Source organism: Eucalyptus grandis, chromosome 2, assembly GCF_016545825.1.
Source record: "Eucalyptus grandis isolate ANBG69807.140 chromosome 2, ASM1654582v1, whole genome shotgun sequence".
In the NCBI taxonomy this organism is placed as follows: domain Eukaryota; kingdom Viridiplantae; phylum Streptophyta; class Magnoliopsida; order Myrtales; family Myrtaceae; genus Eucalyptus; species Eucalyptus grandis.
In genome coordinates, this window is record NC_052613.1 from 22,870,321 (window position 1) to 22,888,491 (window position 18,171).

Sequence of the window (18,171 nt, forward strand, 5' to 3'; positions counted from 1 at the left end):
GTTTTAATAAGCGAGTATCTCTGAATTTATATAAAGGTGAGTTTGGTTCAACTTCAGTTTTGGGTTTTAGCATCATGCACGTACTGAAAGCCAAAAACCCTTTGGAGAAACATATATAACCTTTTGGTAAAGACTCTTTATAAAGTGACTTTAGGTTCAAGTAGTATTTGGTAAAAAAAAAAAAAACTTTTGCAAAGGATTTTAACTGTATTTTTATATTATTCATTAAAACAAACTTAAATCGTTCACCAAAACTGTCGAAGAGGGCCATTGGTGAGTTAGATATGGTGGCAACGGCCATCAGCTAAGGTCCCCCGACGGTGAGGGTCGTGCAACCCTCACTAGCCGCCCTCATGCAAAGAAGATCAACAATATCAAGGAGGGTAAAATCGAAAAACTAAAAATTTTGTGAGGATAGTTTTGAAAGAAAAATATTTTAATCATATTTTCAGTATTCCGCAAATGCTACTTCAGAAAATTGGGTGAGAGTAGCATTCCGAAGGGCAGCATTTCACCCAAAGCTATTTCAAAATGTTTGTTAAATATCCCATCATTTTCCCAATAAGGCTTGGACATTGAAAGTCCTTTAGGAAAGTTAAACTAAACATGTTGTAGTTATGACAACACGTATAGCCTAATTGGGTACCATCTTTTTGCATGACATGAACGAGATAGAAAATCTGAGCTCAACACGTCGGGACACGCTATATGTTGACATGAATTAATATGTTTTTCATTGTAATTATATAATTTGGCATGGTAAAATCAAAATCAAGATGCCTATCCACATGGCAACTCATCATAATAAGTCCAGAAGACCAACGATTTAAGATTCTCTAAATTGCTTTATCACATTGAAGTTGGATAGAAAATATTTAATCATCAGTATAATAATTTGGAAATTTTAAAAGTTTGAATATGACCTTTGATAAAGTTAAATCTTTGTAAGTGAAATTAGTACGATAATTAACTTTTGGTGCCTTCACAAAGGATGAAACTTCATAAATAAACAGTCCAAAACAAAACATCGTTTTGTTGCTTTCTTTTTCCTATATAAATTTTGTGGTCTTCCCTATATATAACGATTAATTACAATAAAACTTTTAAGTACATATTTCGTATCGATAAGGAACTCTGAAAGCTAGTTTGGCAGATGAATTGCCCTCCCAGAATTAGGCATGTGGCAGCCTCGCTTGAGTTTGTGAGGTGCAAGAGGAAGGTCTTGATCGATGGACAGCACCTGATGTCGACCGAAGTGACAGGTATCTACTAGGCAAGTTCCTAGGGATGGTTTGGTGAAATTCCAATTGGTAATGGTGCTGTAGATATCGATCTGTCCAAAGCTGCTATAGGTGTAGTTGCAGGATTGCACATGGTGAGCTATCTGCAGATTGTGTGGATGCGGCATAGGCCTGTGCTTTTTGTGAAGCGTTAGAGAGAGCTCGAAAGGGCCAGTCCTTAGCTTGTAATGGGAGGGCTTTGCCTTGGATTTTTGCATGCAAGATGCAGAAATTCTTTCAACTCGGTCCAGTGGAATCTTATGGGTAGACAAGCTAATGTACCTGCTGACTGGGAGCTACCAGAGACAGAAGGGGCTGTGTCCTGGGGATTGAGGCTGTTCATCTCCCGTTCCCTCTTAGATGCAATTTTGATTTCTGAGTGGAGCACTTGACATCCATTGTTTTGTACTAAGCTATGTTTGAAACTCTGCTACTGAACGAAAGAATGTGTTCTTGAAGGCCGAAAAGGGAAAAACCTGGCGGCAATATGTCAGCTCACCATGTTTAATCGAGCTAATAGTGTTGCCATTCTGAAGGAAAAGGATCTATATACCCAAAAAAATGGAAAAGTTGCACAAAAGTCGCACAAACAGTGTTTTGCGAGAAGTCCATGGAGCCCCAAATGTGGCAAAGTGCTGTGAGTCCGGGGCCGTTCAACACTCCAACTACTCTCCGTCGAGGTGTGACCGGCTTCTGGTTCCAGTGCTAAAATCTTCCTTAAGGATCACAAAAATATCTGCCACCTAGGTTGTAATAATAAATTAGACATGAAAAATGGACCGTCTTTCTGAACAGCACTAGTACCAACAACAAATAACGGGTCTACATAGACAGGTTAGTTTCCGTGGATTCAGACAAGATCATCGGCTTACAATGCCTTAATTTCACAAAAGGAAGTAAAGACACAGGGCAGCTGGAATTTACTAGCAGGATATACAGGAAGCTTTTTGAAATACGGACAGTTTCATGTTTTAAGGGGGCGAACCTTTCCGGCTGCGAAGAATGGTGAGTTCTACCCCGAATGTCAGTGCGCATAGTCCTCATCAACTGCCAGCAGCATTGATTTCACCTGCAACAAATGTCCATGACATATATCGGTAAAGCACATTGTAGAGCATTGAATAAAGTGCTCGTTCTCTAAAAGAGGAGGAAGAGCAAGATTCATTTCACTTGTGAGAGCATGAGATGAAAAAGAAAAGCGAAAAGAAACAAAACCTGCAATTGCAGGTGCTTTTGCGACATTGCATTCGCGCAAATTATTTTTCCTCAGATAGGAGAATCCCAACACCTCACACAAAATCTACACCAGAGCTACCATCTATGATCTATGGACTGTCTTTTCAAATGGTTTCGTAATGTTCCATTTCTTGCCTGATGAGTGATGAGCCCAGAAATGTGCAAAGGTTTTTATTGATTGAGAAAGACATCAAATGTGCTTAGCCCCCAAAAAGAGAAAGAAAAGGTATCTGCCAGACATCGACTATGGAAATCTTCTTTCCTTCTTTTCATACTTTCCAATTTCAGTATCCGAACCACTGGGAATGCAGGATGGTACTTTGACTAACTATTTGAATCCAAAAAGTAATATCTCAGGATCAATATCATTATATATTGAGAACAATATGTGGCAAACTTTTCAGATCAGTCAGTGAGAGGTTTAATGTCTTCAAAGCAAAGACCGTTCTCCCATTTCAAAAAGGACTTCATTTTAGTTCCAAGAAAAAGTAGCTGGGATCCTTCTGACACTGCTGAAAAAAGTCGACCATAGCATCAGCGACTCTGTCGGGCTGATGTGGATCAATATGGAACCCTGATACACCATCTTCAATTATCTCGGCTGGGCCACCATGATATGTTGCAAATAGGTAGGCCACAGGTCATTGCTCCGACCACTGTGAGACCAAAGGCTTCATAGAAAGCAAGCTGAAACATGGGACAACATATCAACTCATGATCTGAAAAGAAAGCAGTTCATAACGTTATAAAAAAACCCAACTTGCACGAAAGCACCTTTAGTGTCTGCAAGACACTGATATAGCTCGCCATTACAAGCCCAATTCATTTGCACAGAAATCCACCAGAACGGGCCATGCAAGTTGTACTTCTTCATAAGTTCATGCATCTTTTCAATTTCCTTCGATTCTTCCCTATCCTGGGATTTCTTCACATCTATATAACCATCAACTGCAACGAGATTTACTGGTTCCCTGAGCTTGGTACTCTTACCATAGCATTCCACCAGTCCAGTTATGTTCTTGACCCTGTCAAGTCTTGCCATGGAGAATATGATTGGCTTTGAGCGATCCATCAGCATTCCTCTTCATGGAGATGCGTGGTAACAATTAGAGTAAGTGCACTGTGCCTTCGAGGGCTATATGGAGTTCGAGGACAATCATTCAGACATAAAAATACTTTCAAATACAGCACAAAGCTTTTGCACAAAATTCAGTTATCCATTTTTACCCAACAGAAAGTACAGTTATCTGATTGATACTATCAAAAGATTGAAATAAACTAATGCACCAGAGATTCCATCATTTAATTCTTTCCTCGCACATAAAAATATACATGCCTCAAGCAAAAAACTATCATTTCAGCCATCATGTGGTCACAATGATGGCTCTTTAGCACGTATCAATTGACTCTGGTTGATAACCAATCCAAAGTTACTCAGAAAATACTGACTGGTTACAGGGTCGCTGCATCCATCTCTACATCTCGTGTGCATATTCAGAGGAGCCACCTATAGATATTTATCCCTTCGCCATCAGACAACAAATAAATTCGCTCTACCTTCACACAAGATTAGATAGGCAATACAAAAGCTGGCCTATACTCACACATCAGATTCAACTGGAATGATAAAAAAAACCAACCTAGGTCAAAGTGACCCAAAAATGAACAAAGTCTTGTAAGCACTAAATACTCACACATGCTTGTCGCTTTGTTTATCGCTGAATAAGAGAGCTTCAATTGAACTGTGAAAAGCTGTAAGTCCCCTTTGTCTGGCTGAATAAGGAAAATATATGCTCATTTCTGCACCTGGATATACAATGTTGAATTTGGGATCGAAAACATCAATTCCGTGAATGACACGGTATAATCCAGGAAGAGTGAATGCTGTGGGGCTCTCGTACCGTCCAACATTCTTTGTGCTGAGAAGATAAAAATTGTCAAACTACTGAAGGAGGCACTGAAATATCAAGTATAGAGAGAATCAAGATGGGAAAATCAATCTGTCCTAAAGCATGTAAGGCAACAAACGTTTAGGCCCTTAATAAATAGCTGCATGAATCTGCTATAATCATTTTAAATAATATAATCATGTTAGATGAACACGAACATGTCAGAGCTCACCTTCCTCTGACCTCTTGATATGTGCTGGTGATAATGAAATCTGCATTGTTCATTGCAACAAGATCGGCTGTATATGTCAGAATCTGGATACTTGGTCTTTTCAAGAGCGTGGGCAATATTGCACTAAAAGTAGATTTTATCAAAGGAATTTCAGAAGAACTTCTTCATTCTTCCTCAAATAAGCGAGGAAAAGCAGTCAAGTAAGTGAGGAGAAGCAGACATAAACAGTCAATTAGCAATAAGAGTTAGTATAATTTGTTCAAAGACTAACTAAAAGCACGAAATCTAAAAGAAATCACACAAAGGAACAGACCAGAGTGATTCCCAGCTTATATGATAACAGAGAAGCAACAATATTTCCATCACTGTAGTTTCCAATTATCAGATCCGGAATGCCCTGTAACTCAGCCACAATTTCATTCGATGCATCCTGACACAACATGAATATGTGGGACAGACGAATAATAAGAGCAAGTAAATAAGACTTTTCCTATCCTAGTAGCTCAATCATTGAGAATTTTCCAGTCCTAATGGCTCAGTCATCCTCCTCTCTCTCTCTGTCTCCGTCTCTCTCTCTCTCACACACATGGGGATAGCTTTAGTCATTCACTGGTTCATCACCATGAACTACCCTATTGGTTGCGACTGAACATTTATCAACCACTAAAATTCCACTGCATCATATGATTATTTTCTAAACCTCGTTCCATTCAACAGTATTTTTTCCATAGAGGTGGATGAGCTTATGAAGGTAATTTCTCTTCCTTGTATCTGCAGAAAAGACACATTCAAATAGGGAAAGCTTCTGCCGGTGCCAACAAATATCATCTTTGTCTCATTCAATCAGACTAAGGATGCCTGACACAGTAAATAGAGGAGGTAAAAGTTTCTAAATTTCTGATTTTTAGTGTAATTAATGAAGCAAGAGAGAAGAGACAGTATAATTCAGGCTGAACTCACATCAGCAAATGTCTCCAGGAATGGCCAGACATCAAATCTTGAAATCCATTTCCAAAGGATCCCATTCTCAGATCTAAAAGGCACCCGCAAAATATGAGCGCCTTCAGTTCCACTAATTCTTTCAACTCGTTGGTTGCATGCCGTGCCTCTTGCTTCAGGAATCAGCCGGGTCACCTGATAGCAGTCGACCAAAAATTCAGGTGCAAGTCTAAGTGAAACCTCCATTCAGAAAAAAAAAATAAAAATAAATAAACAATCAGACTGACTTACAACAATGTTTTTTGGCATTACATCTAACCCTTGCTTCTTAATACAAAGAAGCATCTCCTTCTCAAGTGCATGCACTTGATCAAGTATGTAAACGACCTGTGAACATATTGGAGCCATTGCAACTGGACATATCACGATCCATCGTAGTTTGGACTAACTATCGTGCTGTGATCTGGATAACCTTTATAGTCCAAAGTCTACAGCTCAACAATGAAACAACCAGGATTACATTCATTAGTTTCACAGGCATAGTACCTGTTCACCAGTATCTGGCTATCCTAAAACATTTGCCTGGCCAAAGAAACCATGAGGAGACACAACCACCACATTGAACACCATCAGAATTCTTCCTAGAAATTTCTCCAAGGTAGAAGGATCAGGAGCCTGAAGAATTTCCAGGAGAAGACACATTGACTCTAACACTCTCTCTGCAGTGTGACCCCCGACCTCTCTGGAACCCTATCATCTGCAATCTAGAGAAACATTCACAAGATCAAAAGACTAAGAGACTATTAATCACAAACTGACAGTCCAGTATTTACCATTGCAATGGTTTGCTTACTCAAACTCAAACTTGGAATATGGCGTTGTAAAAGGGAGCGTATGGAGGTATTCATCTGCCCTTGCCAAAGCCAATATAAGTTCGGATAATGATTGTATTTGTTCATTTAACACAAGATCCTGTTTTGTTTAAAGGCATGTTCCCCCATTGAGGACACAATAACAAAACTATGAAGTTAGGCATTGAAAAAAAGTTGGGATTTGTTCACAAACATATGAGGAGAAAAGCTGGAGAACTACAATTCTACCTCAGGCAGTTCTAGAATTACAGCTTCATCTACTTACATGACCATATGCAGGCTCTGAAGTGTGCTTGTTAAATATGACTTGAAAAGTAATTTCTCTCCCACAGGATACTTACGTGACCATCATGCCTGTGAGTGCAAAGAAAATCAAGAAGATGCTCTAGACTTTCCTCGTTATGGAACATTAATGACAAGAAATGACGGTTGAGGAACTGCACACCATTGCCAATGGAGGAAGATTGTGTCGGTCGGGGAAAAGAAGTATTGAATGGTTCAATATCAAGTTCAAGAATGTAGCTGCTGCTGCACCTGCCACAAATTTTTGAAAGTTCAGATCCAGCTTTGAATTTGTTCTAGTGTTAAAAAAATTCCTGATGATGTTGTCAGTCTAATAAATGAAGAAGCATGTAGGGAAGATAAGTTTACCCTCCATTAACAAGTTCTTCCTTTGAACAGAAGATACTCTGCAACAGTCAGATGATCAACTTTCATTTCAAATATGCTAACGAGCACATATTCCCACACACCAGGTCTTGAACATATTGCCAAAGTAGCAAATGGAGGCCAAACTATAGCTTCCTGCCACATGAAGTTATCAATCTATCAGTGGAAGGGTGATAACTCCGTGTTGACCTACAGAGCTTCTCCAGCATTTAATGCAATTCTGGTGAAAGGCAATCTGAATAGGTCCATTAGCCAGGAAAGAGGGACTGTGACATTAGGCCAGTTGATCGGTTTCAGGATTGTTCAAGCTCGTGTTCCTATTAAACATTATGCATGCTAGATGCAGTAAGAAAAGGTAATTCCACAGTAGCTCTTAGTAAGCTGAAGACCCAAGTACACAAAACAGCCAATATACTTAGCTTGAACTGAGACTTTAAGCATGCAGGTGAATTCATTCTTACTGGTTCCCAAGGATAACATAGTGAATTTTTTGAAGAAATCGAATTCACTATTTTAATTCCATATAGTTATGACCTCCTTTGGTATCTTACGCGCCAATAATCATCCTCTCGAGCATAAAAGCTCAAAATTAAGTAGACAAGATAACATTAGAAGTCCGTACTCTGTGAGTACTCAATGTCGGACAGTTAGCAAAGATCCAATGCTGTCACAGTAACAGAAATTCACCTTTGCCGATCCTAGGACTTTTGCCAAGGGGCTATCATCGAGCTTCTCTGTGCCTCGTTCTACCCTCATCATACTAGAGTACTCGTCCACGAGATGATGTGGCTGTAGTATCCCCTTCCCCTGCGCGACACGCCTGCAACAAGTGCACACCAAAGAAATTGGCTACGGGTTTCGCAGATTGTTCTAAGGTGATCTGACCATCGCAGAATGAGAGAGAGAGAGAGAGACTGGAGAGGAGAGAGACGAGTTCATTTATATGAGCAGAGAGCGTCTCCTGGATCCCTTCCCTCATGCTCCGGGACCCTTCACTTCGTCCGACCCTAAGCGACAGTTCTGTTTCCCCAGGAGAAGCAGGGAGAGAAACAGAGCAACATGAGCAGAAGACGAGGTAGTTAGAATTAAGGTATAACCGTCAAAGTCAACTCTTTTTTTCGTGGGTATTATCGTCTTTTCAATATTCCAGAATTTTGACCTTTTCTTTTTGAGTCGTTCACACAAGTATTCGACGGAATATATATTTGGGTCACCAACTACAAGTTTAGGGCTTCTTCTTTTTTTCAATGAAAATTCACCTTGAATTAATTGATCAACTTTCATCGTAGATCAAGATAAAGGTTAGCCAATTTTCACGAGGTTAAGATCGTGATTTAGAGTAAAATTTCTTTAGATTGTAGCTTTTATTTCGATTATATATTTTTGCTAAAAGAATGAGTAATATTGTGGAGTCCATTTATAATATATATTTATACTTATGTATATTTATGTGATCTTTTTGTTGAGCTTGTTATATTAACGACGGGTGAAAGTTTATTCTTTGGGCCAATCGGATGAAATAAAAAGATAACATAAGATTAGAGGGACATTAAATCTGATATGAGTTTTTTTTTTAAATAAATTATAATTGATTGTTGTAACAGTGTTTATTTTTTTCACGTGCACAAAACTGAAATATATAATCTAGTATAAACCATTTGTTAAATTATATTATATTTCATATAAATCCCCCTCTTTACATAATTCTTAGTTCATATTATATATTATTGTAAAATATAAGGACTCGTTGATGGTTAGAAAATTCCTAATTAATTTTTATGCGATATAAGAAAATGGTTAAATCTACCAAAAATTCCAAATTGGTATACCCATAACAAATTTATCTCAAATTATTATTTTTACCACCATAAACCTCAAATCAAAAGACATTTATGACAAATTTACTCTATATTAATTTTTTTTTTATATTTTATTATCAAATTGTTGAGTTGGATGAAGTAACAATTGACAAATGTATCCGTTTAGAGTTTTACCCTTTATTCGTCATGGGAATATTAGTTTGTGGTTTTTTTTTTGTTTAATTTAATCGACTAATGAGGGGAAACTTGTTATAAATATATCAATTTGAGGTTTTTAATAGCAAAAATATTAATTTATGATAAATTTATCATATCAATTTAGGGTTTTTTATGATAAAAAAAAATTAGATTATGATAAATTTGTCATAAATGTACCAATTTAAAATTATTCATGATATTAAAACCCTAAGAAAATGTGATATGTAACCAACAACTTCCAAGAAAATCCTTAATAACAAGAGTTATGAAAATTCGTAACACTAAAACTTATTTAACCTTGCTTGAAAAGACGACAAAGTGGGTCAGAACCAATTTTTATCTCGTCGCATGACAAATTTAAAATTATTTGATTACGTATCCAATTACCTGTTTTAAATAAACAAACTACCTGCCAAAAAAGATATTTACTGCAGTACACGAAGCCACGTTTTCTTGAAACGACTCCGAAAAGTTTTCACTCGAAACTGTTCAGCTTCCCTCTGAAACTGTTCCTCTCTTCATCACTGACGTCGTTCACTGTAAGCTCAAGCTCTCTCTCCCTCTCCCTCTCCCTCCCCCTTCGTCTCCCTTTCATTAATGCCTGTGCCTACCGAGTGACTCGCTGACTCGAGTTTATTGGGGTTTCTCTATTTCTTTTCCCTAGGATTCGGTTCTTGGATAGCTGCGAACTGGAGTAATCCACTCGTGAATCAACTCCATATCCCATCATCGTTCATACCATGCCTCAGTTACATTTTTGACGTTCGGCAAATTCGAACTGAGTCTGGGTTCGAACGTGTTGAATTTTGCTCGCAGGAGTTTCGGGTCTCTGTTTGTTCATGGCCTTGCATTTTCTTATCGTGGCCATATAGTCTGTTCTTATCAGAAAAATCTTGAATTTATTTACCTGCAGAGCATGAAGATAATATATATGATTATGAACGTTGGAATCGAGTTGCTGATCTCTTACTTGAATTGTCAATACTTTCAGTCCAGTGATTTATATCCATGGGAAACACAAGACGCATGATCAAACGCATTGGTTCACGCGTGGTGCAAATAAGCTGTGAGTCAGAAGGGAAGGTCGAGAAACTATGCAATGTTCACGAGCTATGCTCTAATTCAGGGACTAAAACCAAGCAGTATCGAGAAGAGACTACAAATGTGAATGCGTCAGGTAGTACCTACCTACATGTATTGCTCTGCGGTTCTGCATCATGATGTACTGATACGGTCCAAGTATTGGTCTGGTTTGATAAAGTTTGATCCTTCTTTTGATATGTAGAATTTCTTGTCTAGTAGATACCTCTAGGAAAAGGAAGCGCGGGTTTACATGTCTGAGGGGCATATGGAATCTTCCCCCCGGGAAACGCATAGTTGTCCAGTTAGGGAAGAACATGCAGCCTATCGGAGATGAAGGAGGTTTGCTTGGGGAGTTTCTCGGGACAATTGCTAGAAATGGCGAGTTGGCACCATTGTTCACAACTTGGAAGCAAATTACCGAGGATATGAGAAACACTATGATTCGGATTGTTGAGGTAGTTAGCTAGTGTTCATATGATATTCCATTCATGTTATAAATTAACGTAACATCACTGTGAGTTTTTCTTTGTTGTAGTCCAAATTTGATTATCCTCGTATACCAGCTATGGAAAAATGGATTCTTCATTCCATAAACTCTAAATGGAGAAATTGGAAAAGTGATCTAAAAGCTGCTCACTATGATAGCTCTCAGCCATTATCATATCATTTGAAGAATCTTCCAGAAAGAGTGAGAAGAGATCAATGGAAAAACCTTGTCGCTTTTTGGAGTTCAAAGGGAGGGAAGGTACGAATATTGTTCCGGGTTGTTTTAATATGACCTGTCGACATTAAATAAACTTCTATTACCCGATTAGTTAATGCCAATATTTGACTAACCTTTTTTTTTTTGTTTGTTGCAGAAGCTGAGTAACATTAATAAGGCTAATAGAGCAAAACAGAAGATACGGCACACCTTAGGGAAAAAAAGTTTTGCAAGGATAACAGCAGAAAAGGTACTTTTGTGTTTCCCCTTCGTGTTTCCCTAAAGGTGATATTTACATTTTGTAATCAATAGTTTCTCTTTAGAGGAGATTGTGATATATCTTTGCGCATAAGGTAAAGATGGCCAGAGATACTTGCCACTTTTTTGACAATATGCTTGTTTTTTGCAGCAGTTGTCATAACATGGGATGTGTTCTAAGATTGTCAATGTTGTTAGCACCTGCATTGATACCTTGTTCTTCCTCCAGCTTGGGGATTTGGATTGCTAGTGACAGTACAATCATCCATAACTTACTTCGGGTTTATCTAGCTCACAGACCACCACCATTCATGAATAATCTATGCAGCAGCTAGAGCTGTAAAGTAAACTTGAGATACAAATTTTTATAAATTTGCAAACTTGAATGCAGTTTGGCTTAATGAGAGAGATTAGAAAACAGAAAAGTACTGCAGCCCTAGTCTACCCAAGAATTAGCTATGCCATTTCGCATGCATGCACATGTCCCCACCATGGTTGCAAAGCCGTTCGATATTGTTCATCTAATGTCGACAAATGTTATGCAGTGCTTGGCAATGTTGCTGCTACAATGCACAGAGTTCATGCAGTTATCTGAGCAGAAGCCAAACGAATCAAGAATAGAGGACAAGCTGGAATTAATAGTCAAAATTAAAACCAAAAGGCTAATTTCCTATTGTGTGTTTTCATATGGTTTCGGCGGATGAAAAGTCATATAACAATCAGCAAGGAACAATCATAGAAAGGAAGAACGTGATTAATTTTTCATTTGATATCTCTGGATTTCTTTTCCTGTTTCACTGGAAAGTGGGAAATGTTGAATGTCTTTTTGATATGGTTCATTCAATTATGCTGACTAACCAAAATCTGGCTCATGATGCATTGAATCCAATGATTTGCCTCTGTTAATAGGAAGCAGAGTTAGGAAGGGAGCTAAATCGGGTTGATTTGTTCATACTTAGTCATGAAAGGAAGAAGGGCAAGAAGCCAGTGGATAAGGGTGTTGCAGAGGCTATTGTATGTATTTCTGAGTTCGGCTGACAATTGCTCCCAATAAATACAAAATCCGGATGTTTAAGAAGTTCTTTATGTTGCTAAACTGCAGGGAAGTATGACTGTCCTCATGGAGGTCTATCCGGAACTTTGCAAGAGCGATACCCCCTTAAATGAAGATGCTGTTTCTCTGGTGTTAGGAAAAGAGAAACCTGGACGCATCCGATGCTATGGCATAGGCCCATGCCCAAAAGATTTTAGGGCCTCCAACTCTAGTTCTCTTCTAATGGAGAACTTAAGATCAGAAAATGGAAAAGATGAAGAGATTCACAAGTTAAAGGAAGAACTGGAAGCAGCACAGGAGCAATTGAAAATGACAAATGGAGATGTACAAGAATTACAGGCCCAACTGAAAAAGATGTCTAATATAGTACAGAAATTGTCAGCATACTGTGGACTTGAAGTGGTGTCCTAAGATCTGGACAAGGTCATCAATTCATGAGACATGGTATGCAACTAATTTTATTGATTCAAAATAGTGAAAGGTGTTTTTTTGACTAACTATTGAGTCACCTGGATACTGGAGACTATGGTGGTTTTAAAGGGAATATTGTTGGATAGGCTTGAAATATGAGTTTGACTTTAGGATTGCTTTGATGGAACTTGAAAGAGGGATACAAATGAAGCACGGTGTAACCATGTTTTTTCTTTTAGCTGTGACTAAATCATGTTTTGGGTTTACTTCTATTGTTATTATTCTCATTCTTTTGAGGTATATAAATGATTGCCCTTATTAATCACTGCTGTCTTGTTTCTTTCTTTCGAGGTTTCAAGATAGGAACCCTTGAGCTTTCTTGTTCCTCTCTGTATAGATCTTGGAGCGTTATAGTAACATTTATTTGAAGAGAAGTTGAAATGACGCCGGTTTTGGCACTCAAGGGTGGTTGAAAAAAAAGTCAAATGCTTGGAAATGGTTACTGTTGATGCACTGCTTATTTAAATTACCCAGTGCCATTTGCTGATAACATTAGAGGACCTCTAGTTTTGGCCCTTAATACATTTCTTCTTCTTCTTCTTCTTCTTGCTCTTAAGGTTAGACTTCTATTTTCGTAGTCATATTTCTCAATTTTTGCGGCTTACAGCAATGATTGTCATTTGTGAACTCTGCCTTTGGCTTTACAGCAGTTCATTATTAATTGTAGCATTTTGCAATTTAGTAAATGGAGCTCCTCTGTTCACATATCTACCTTTTTTTTTCAAGTAATGGGAAGTGTGGCTGGTCTCGTCTTGCCCGTTCTGTTTTAAGGAATAAGCTTTTTAGTGCAATTAGGTAATATCTTATATATGTTTCGATATGCTTTAAAGGTTGATTGTAAGCTCCATTGTTCATTAATTTTATTACTTCCTGTTATCTAAACTTCTCTTAAATCTTTCTCCAATCCAAATTGTGAAGGTTGAACTGTAGGATGTTTGAGTGATCATTATGCTTGGTCCTTCTTTTCACAAACCCATTTGATTGTAGGATGATACCATCATAACACGCAAGAGAGATCTCTGAACATCATTTTGTGCTCTCCATCGTCATAAATGTCTATTAGGCCCTGCAAAAAAGAAGAAAACAACTACTCGCACCCATCGTTAAAAAAAGATCATTTAAAGAACTACCATAATTCCTGCATTTTCAAGATTGGAGGCTAGAGAAGATTTTATGACGATGACAGGACCTCTTTCAATCTTTCTAGTAGTGGTTTTTTTCCTTGAAGACATTCAAGTTTATTTGGAGCATTAGGCATTTCTCTTAAAATAATGAACACCCGAATGTATTTACCCACTGCAAAACTGGCACAAGTTCTTTTCATTTTGAAAATTTTAGTTTTTCTAATCTTGCAACTCTGATACCTTAATATTTAGTTAAGGGAAAACACAATATAACGAATCACATGTAATGTTACTTTCCTTTTCGATTTCGCATATTTAAAGCGAAAACAGTGAGTGAAAAATAGACGTCGAAAGGAGTGACTCAAAAGTCGGATGGTCTTAATAAAAATCCTTAAAAATGGGATGAAAAGGTCGTTTTTACAGACCTTGGCCATTTCTACTTTTTCTCGGGTACTGTTCACTTTTCCTCTCCAGCTGGGCTCCCGAGTTACTGTGCTCTCCGGTCAGTCTTCGAGCGATTTCGGGAGATCCAACCGTTCGTTGGGGCTGATTTTTGGAGGATAGCTCCGTCTTTCCTTCCTCTTCAGCTCCACCGAAGCTTTTCTTCTGGATTGGCCTGTTCGGGTAATTACGCTCGGTTCGTTTTAGGGTTTTCTGGGTTTGGTCATTTCTGGTTCGGCTACACTGTAGCTGCTTTGTTCCATGGCTACGCCCGCAACATTTGAACGCCAGTCAGGCCCTTCAGAGGTCCAACAACCTGCCACCAGTCAGGCTCCTTCGAATGCTGAGGGTGGAGGTCAGATGGGTGCTGGCAAAGCCCATCAAAGTTTGGATGGTGGACGAGGACGAAGCCGAAATGCTGTGAGCATAGGCAACTCCGAAGCTCAGGCGGCCTCTGTCGAGGCCCATCAAGCTGCCGCTGGGCGAAGGGGTCGAAGGGGTCGAAGCCGGCGCAGGGCCTCGGCCTTTCCTCCTCAGCCCCGTGCCCAGCAACCTAGTGGGTCGAAACCCCCTCCTACTCGTTCTTGGGCCAATGTCGCCGAGGTGGATGCGAAGTGGTATGATCTTACCTATACCCCCCCCAACTTTTATTGATGGTAAGCCTGTGGTATATCTTTCCGAAGATGATATTTTACCCAACCCGAAATTGCACGAGTGCATACTCGGGTATTATGTGGACAAGAAACTGCCCTTCAAGTTAACTGAAACAGCTTTAAAACACGCCTGGGGTCACCACCTTGCTGATGTTATGGCTACTGATCGATTTTATTTATTCCACGTACCGGACCTTGATTTCCGTAGGAAGATTCTCGATGAGGGGCTATTAACTGTGGCCAGGGTCCCTCTAATCTTACAACAATGGTGTCATTTGCTGGAGATGGAGTTGAGGAAGGACAATCATTCTTCTGTCCCGGTTTGGATTAGGTTGAAGAATATTCCTTATGAGCTGTGGTCTGCTCCAGGGATAAGTGCGGTTGCTAGTGCGGTTGGTAAACCGTTGTACGTTGACCTTAGAACGGAACAAATGAAGATGATATCGTTTGCTAGGGTACGTGTAGAGATCTCTACTAAGAGAGTTTGCTGTGACTCCGTGGACATTGTTTTAAATGGTGAAACCCGAACCGTTTCTGTTGAGTATGAATGGAGGCCAGTCTCATGCCTGAGTTGTGGCACTTTTGGCCACAAATGTCCGTCCCAAGCAAGCTCCGCTGGGCCCGTAGAGGCCCCCCAGCCTGTACCTGTTGGTAATGCTCCCAATGCACAGATTTCTGCCTCTGCGCCCTTACCGGAAACGGCCCCGACTTTAGGTGACCCAAAGAAAGGCCGGAACCAAGCTCGGCCCATAAAGAAGAAACCCTCTTCGAGGCTAAAGGAAGCAGGCTATGCTCCTAAGTCCTCTGCTGCCTCGGTGAAGATTGGAGAAGCTGCTCCTAGTGCTATGCAGCCTCTGGTGCCTAGTACGGAACAGACTGTGTTGGCTCCGTCCTCCTTCGCTAGTGTAGCTCGTCGTGAGGACCATGTTTATGATACTCTAGACCCTTCATCTAGTTTGGGTAAAGATTCTAATGAAAATGCTAGTAAGGAGAGCAGCTCGAGTGAGGAGGATCAAGTCCTGGATGGAACCCCTGCTACTCAGGATGCCTTCTTAATGGAGGTTAATCGTGCAGCCCAAAAGCTGGCTTCCCAACATGCTGAACCCTTGTTGAATCCTAGTCCAGATCCAGCCCCCTCTGCTCCTAAGTCTTCTGCTCAGCCCAAGTCGGCACCCAATCGGCGGCGGGGGGCCAAGTGGTGGTAACTCCTCTGCCTTTGTTTTCATATTTATTTATGTACATACGTGTATGGAATATTAGGGGACTGGGTAACCCCATTAAACAGGCTGAAGTGAGACACCTTGTACTCACTAATAACCTTTGCTGTGTTGGATTGTTGGAAACCAGGGTCCCTGCGACTCTTTTCCCGTCCATATCTACGGGACTTCTAAGGGATTGGAGTTGGGTTTCTAGCTATGACTACTCCCCTAGAGGGAGAATTTGGGTAGGGTGGAATCCCTCCCTTGCAAATTTTGATGTTTCTTTGTCTAATGCTCAGATGATCCATGGAAGGCTCAAGTTTCTAAGCTCGGACTCGGTTTTTTGCCTCTCGGTAATATATGCGGAGCATACCTTCATTTCCCATTGTCTGGTGCGGGCGGAGCTTATTCATTTGGAGCAGCTTGCTCGCACCGTGGTATCAATTCAATTTTTGGCTCATTGTCAAGAACCGGCTACCTACTCAAGTGCTCTTACCATCCTATGGTAGGATTGTGGATGTATCATGTGCTTTCTATAATATCAAACTCGATTCCATTGACCACTTGTTTTTTGGGTGTCATATTCTGGCCGGCCTTGCTATGTTTTGGGCTGCTAGATGCAACCTTTGATGGTATAATAGGTCTTGGTCGGACAATCTTTTGTGGGCTATTAAATGTCTTTCCGGCGATGATTTCTACCATCACATTGCTCGTTTCTCTTTTGGTGCTTTATGTCATTTGACCTGGAAGATAAGGTATAATATTATTTTTCGGAACCAAGCCTTGTGTGTGCCGGCTTTGAAGAACCACCTAGTGAAGGTTGTCAAAGACAAGGCCTTGACGTTCGGCAATGTCGTGGACACTTTAAGAAATGAATGCCTAACCCAAAAGCTTAGCAAATTAGTACTTTTCAGATACATCGGGCGGACATTCAAGTTAGGATGAATAGTTTGCGCAGCTACCAAGCCCAAGTTCCACTGCTCTCGAAGCCTATGAGAATGCCATGCCCCACAACTTGGTTTCCACGCGTGTTTTTGCTTGGCTGCATTTTAGGAAACCACAATCATTAGGAGGCTCATTAGAATTCCACCACCTAACCTTAGTTTTATACAAAACTCGAAGCATTGTAATTCCATGGACTTGGTCATCATCCTACTGTGTGTTTTCACTTCCTTAAAGTCGAACACATTCTGTCCAAATAAATCTTGAAAGATCATGATGCCACGCACGTATTTGGAAAATAATAGGCTTTCATCGTCTTAAATACTTACAGTTATCTTTTATATGTACCTCGGCGTTCTTCAATTTTTGGCTTTCCATCAATGCCGGATAAACTTTGTTCTCATCTTCTTTGAAGGTCAACCGCGTCGGGTCGATAGACACGATGCTTTTGGTTTCTCCGATATTATTACACAAGCTAGTCCTCCTCAATCTTTATCACAGAGGTCACCTTTCTCCCCATCTTCATCCGTAACTTGATATCGATCCATCGATAGACATGATGGTTCTTCTTTCAGTCTATCCCATATTATTACACAAACAAGTCCTCCACAATCTCAACGCAGAGGTCGCGTTTCTCACCATCCACATCTAGGAATTGACATTGACTAATCGACAGACACGATTGTTCTTTCGGTTTCTCCGAGATCATTTTGCACAACAAATCCTCCTCAGTCTCATCGCAGAGATCATGTTTCTCGCCTTCTTCATCCATGACTTAATATCAGTCGATCTCGACCCGAGAGTTCATACACTGCGGTCACGCCAAATGCCGATTCTCCCTGGTGTCTGAAAACTAGAAGGTGACTATGCTGGATCGAGCAGCCCGTTCCGCAGCCAAATGCGGTCGTTTCGCCTTTGCAATTCTTCTTCCTAACCAGGACTACCTTTAAAAACAAGGAGAACCGGGTCAGAGAAAACAGCTCTCTCTCATCTATTCCTTGAGAAAACACGAGGATTCCCAAACATCTTCTAAAAAGCAATTTACGGATGGGCAGCGTTAATTGCATTCAGGCACACATGCATTCACTTAATTGACCATTATAGCTCC

General features: G+C 40.0%; 2 protein-coding genes and 1 pseudogene across 2 annotated transcripts; 2 read left to right on the forward strand and 1 right to left on the reverse strand.

Annotated features, from left to right (window-relative positions):
• Positions 1 to 53: 53 nt before the first annotated feature.
• Positions 54 to 8,096, reverse strand: LOC104434849 (annotated as a pseudogene).
• Positions 8,097 to 9,601: 1,505 nt separating this feature from the next.
• LOC104428247 lies at positions 9,602 to 12,849 on the forward strand. The gene is made up of 8 exons (XM_039305675.1): positions 9,602 to 9,674; positions 9,800 to 9,960; positions 10,127 to 10,312; positions 10,438 to 10,673; positions 10,754 to 10,963; positions 11,079 to 11,171; positions 12,089 to 12,193; positions 12,282 to 12,849. Exons 3-8 carry the CDS (start codon positions 10,144 to 10,146, stop codon positions 12,642 to 12,644), a joined length of 1,176 nt encoding a protein of 391 aa, XP_039161609.1. The 5' UTR covers positions 9,602 to 9,674; positions 9,800 to 9,960; positions 10,127 to 10,143; the 3' UTR covers positions 12,645 to 12,849.
• Positions 12,850 to 14,274: 1,425 nt separating this feature from the next.
• LOC104434848 lies at positions 14,275 to 16,825 on the forward strand. Its single transcript, XM_039306473.1, has 2 exons — positions 14,275 to 16,123; positions 16,421 to 16,825. Coding segments are annotated over exons 1-2 (1,263 nt in total). The 5' UTR covers positions 14,275 to 14,861; the 3' UTR covers positions 16,422 to 16,825.
• Positions 16,826 to 18,171: the final 1,346 nt, after the last annotated feature.

Coding starts and splice junctions, on each gene's coding strand:
- LOC104434848 (XM_039306473.1), top strand. CDS start 14,862: ATGTCGCCGAGGTGGATGCGAAGTGGTATGATCTTACCTATACCCCCC.
- LOC104428247 (XM_039305675.1), top strand. CDS start 10,144: ATGGGAAACACAAGACGCATGATCAAACGCATTGGTTCACGCGTGGTG. Junction 10,313..10,437: donor TACAAATGTGAATGCGTCAG/GTAGTACCTACC, acceptor CTTGTCTAGTAG/ATACCTCTAGGAAAAGGAAG. Junction 11,172..12,088: donor CAAGGATAACAGCAGAAAAG/GTACTTTTGTGT, acceptor CTCTGTTAATAG/GAAGCAGAGTTAGGAAGGGA.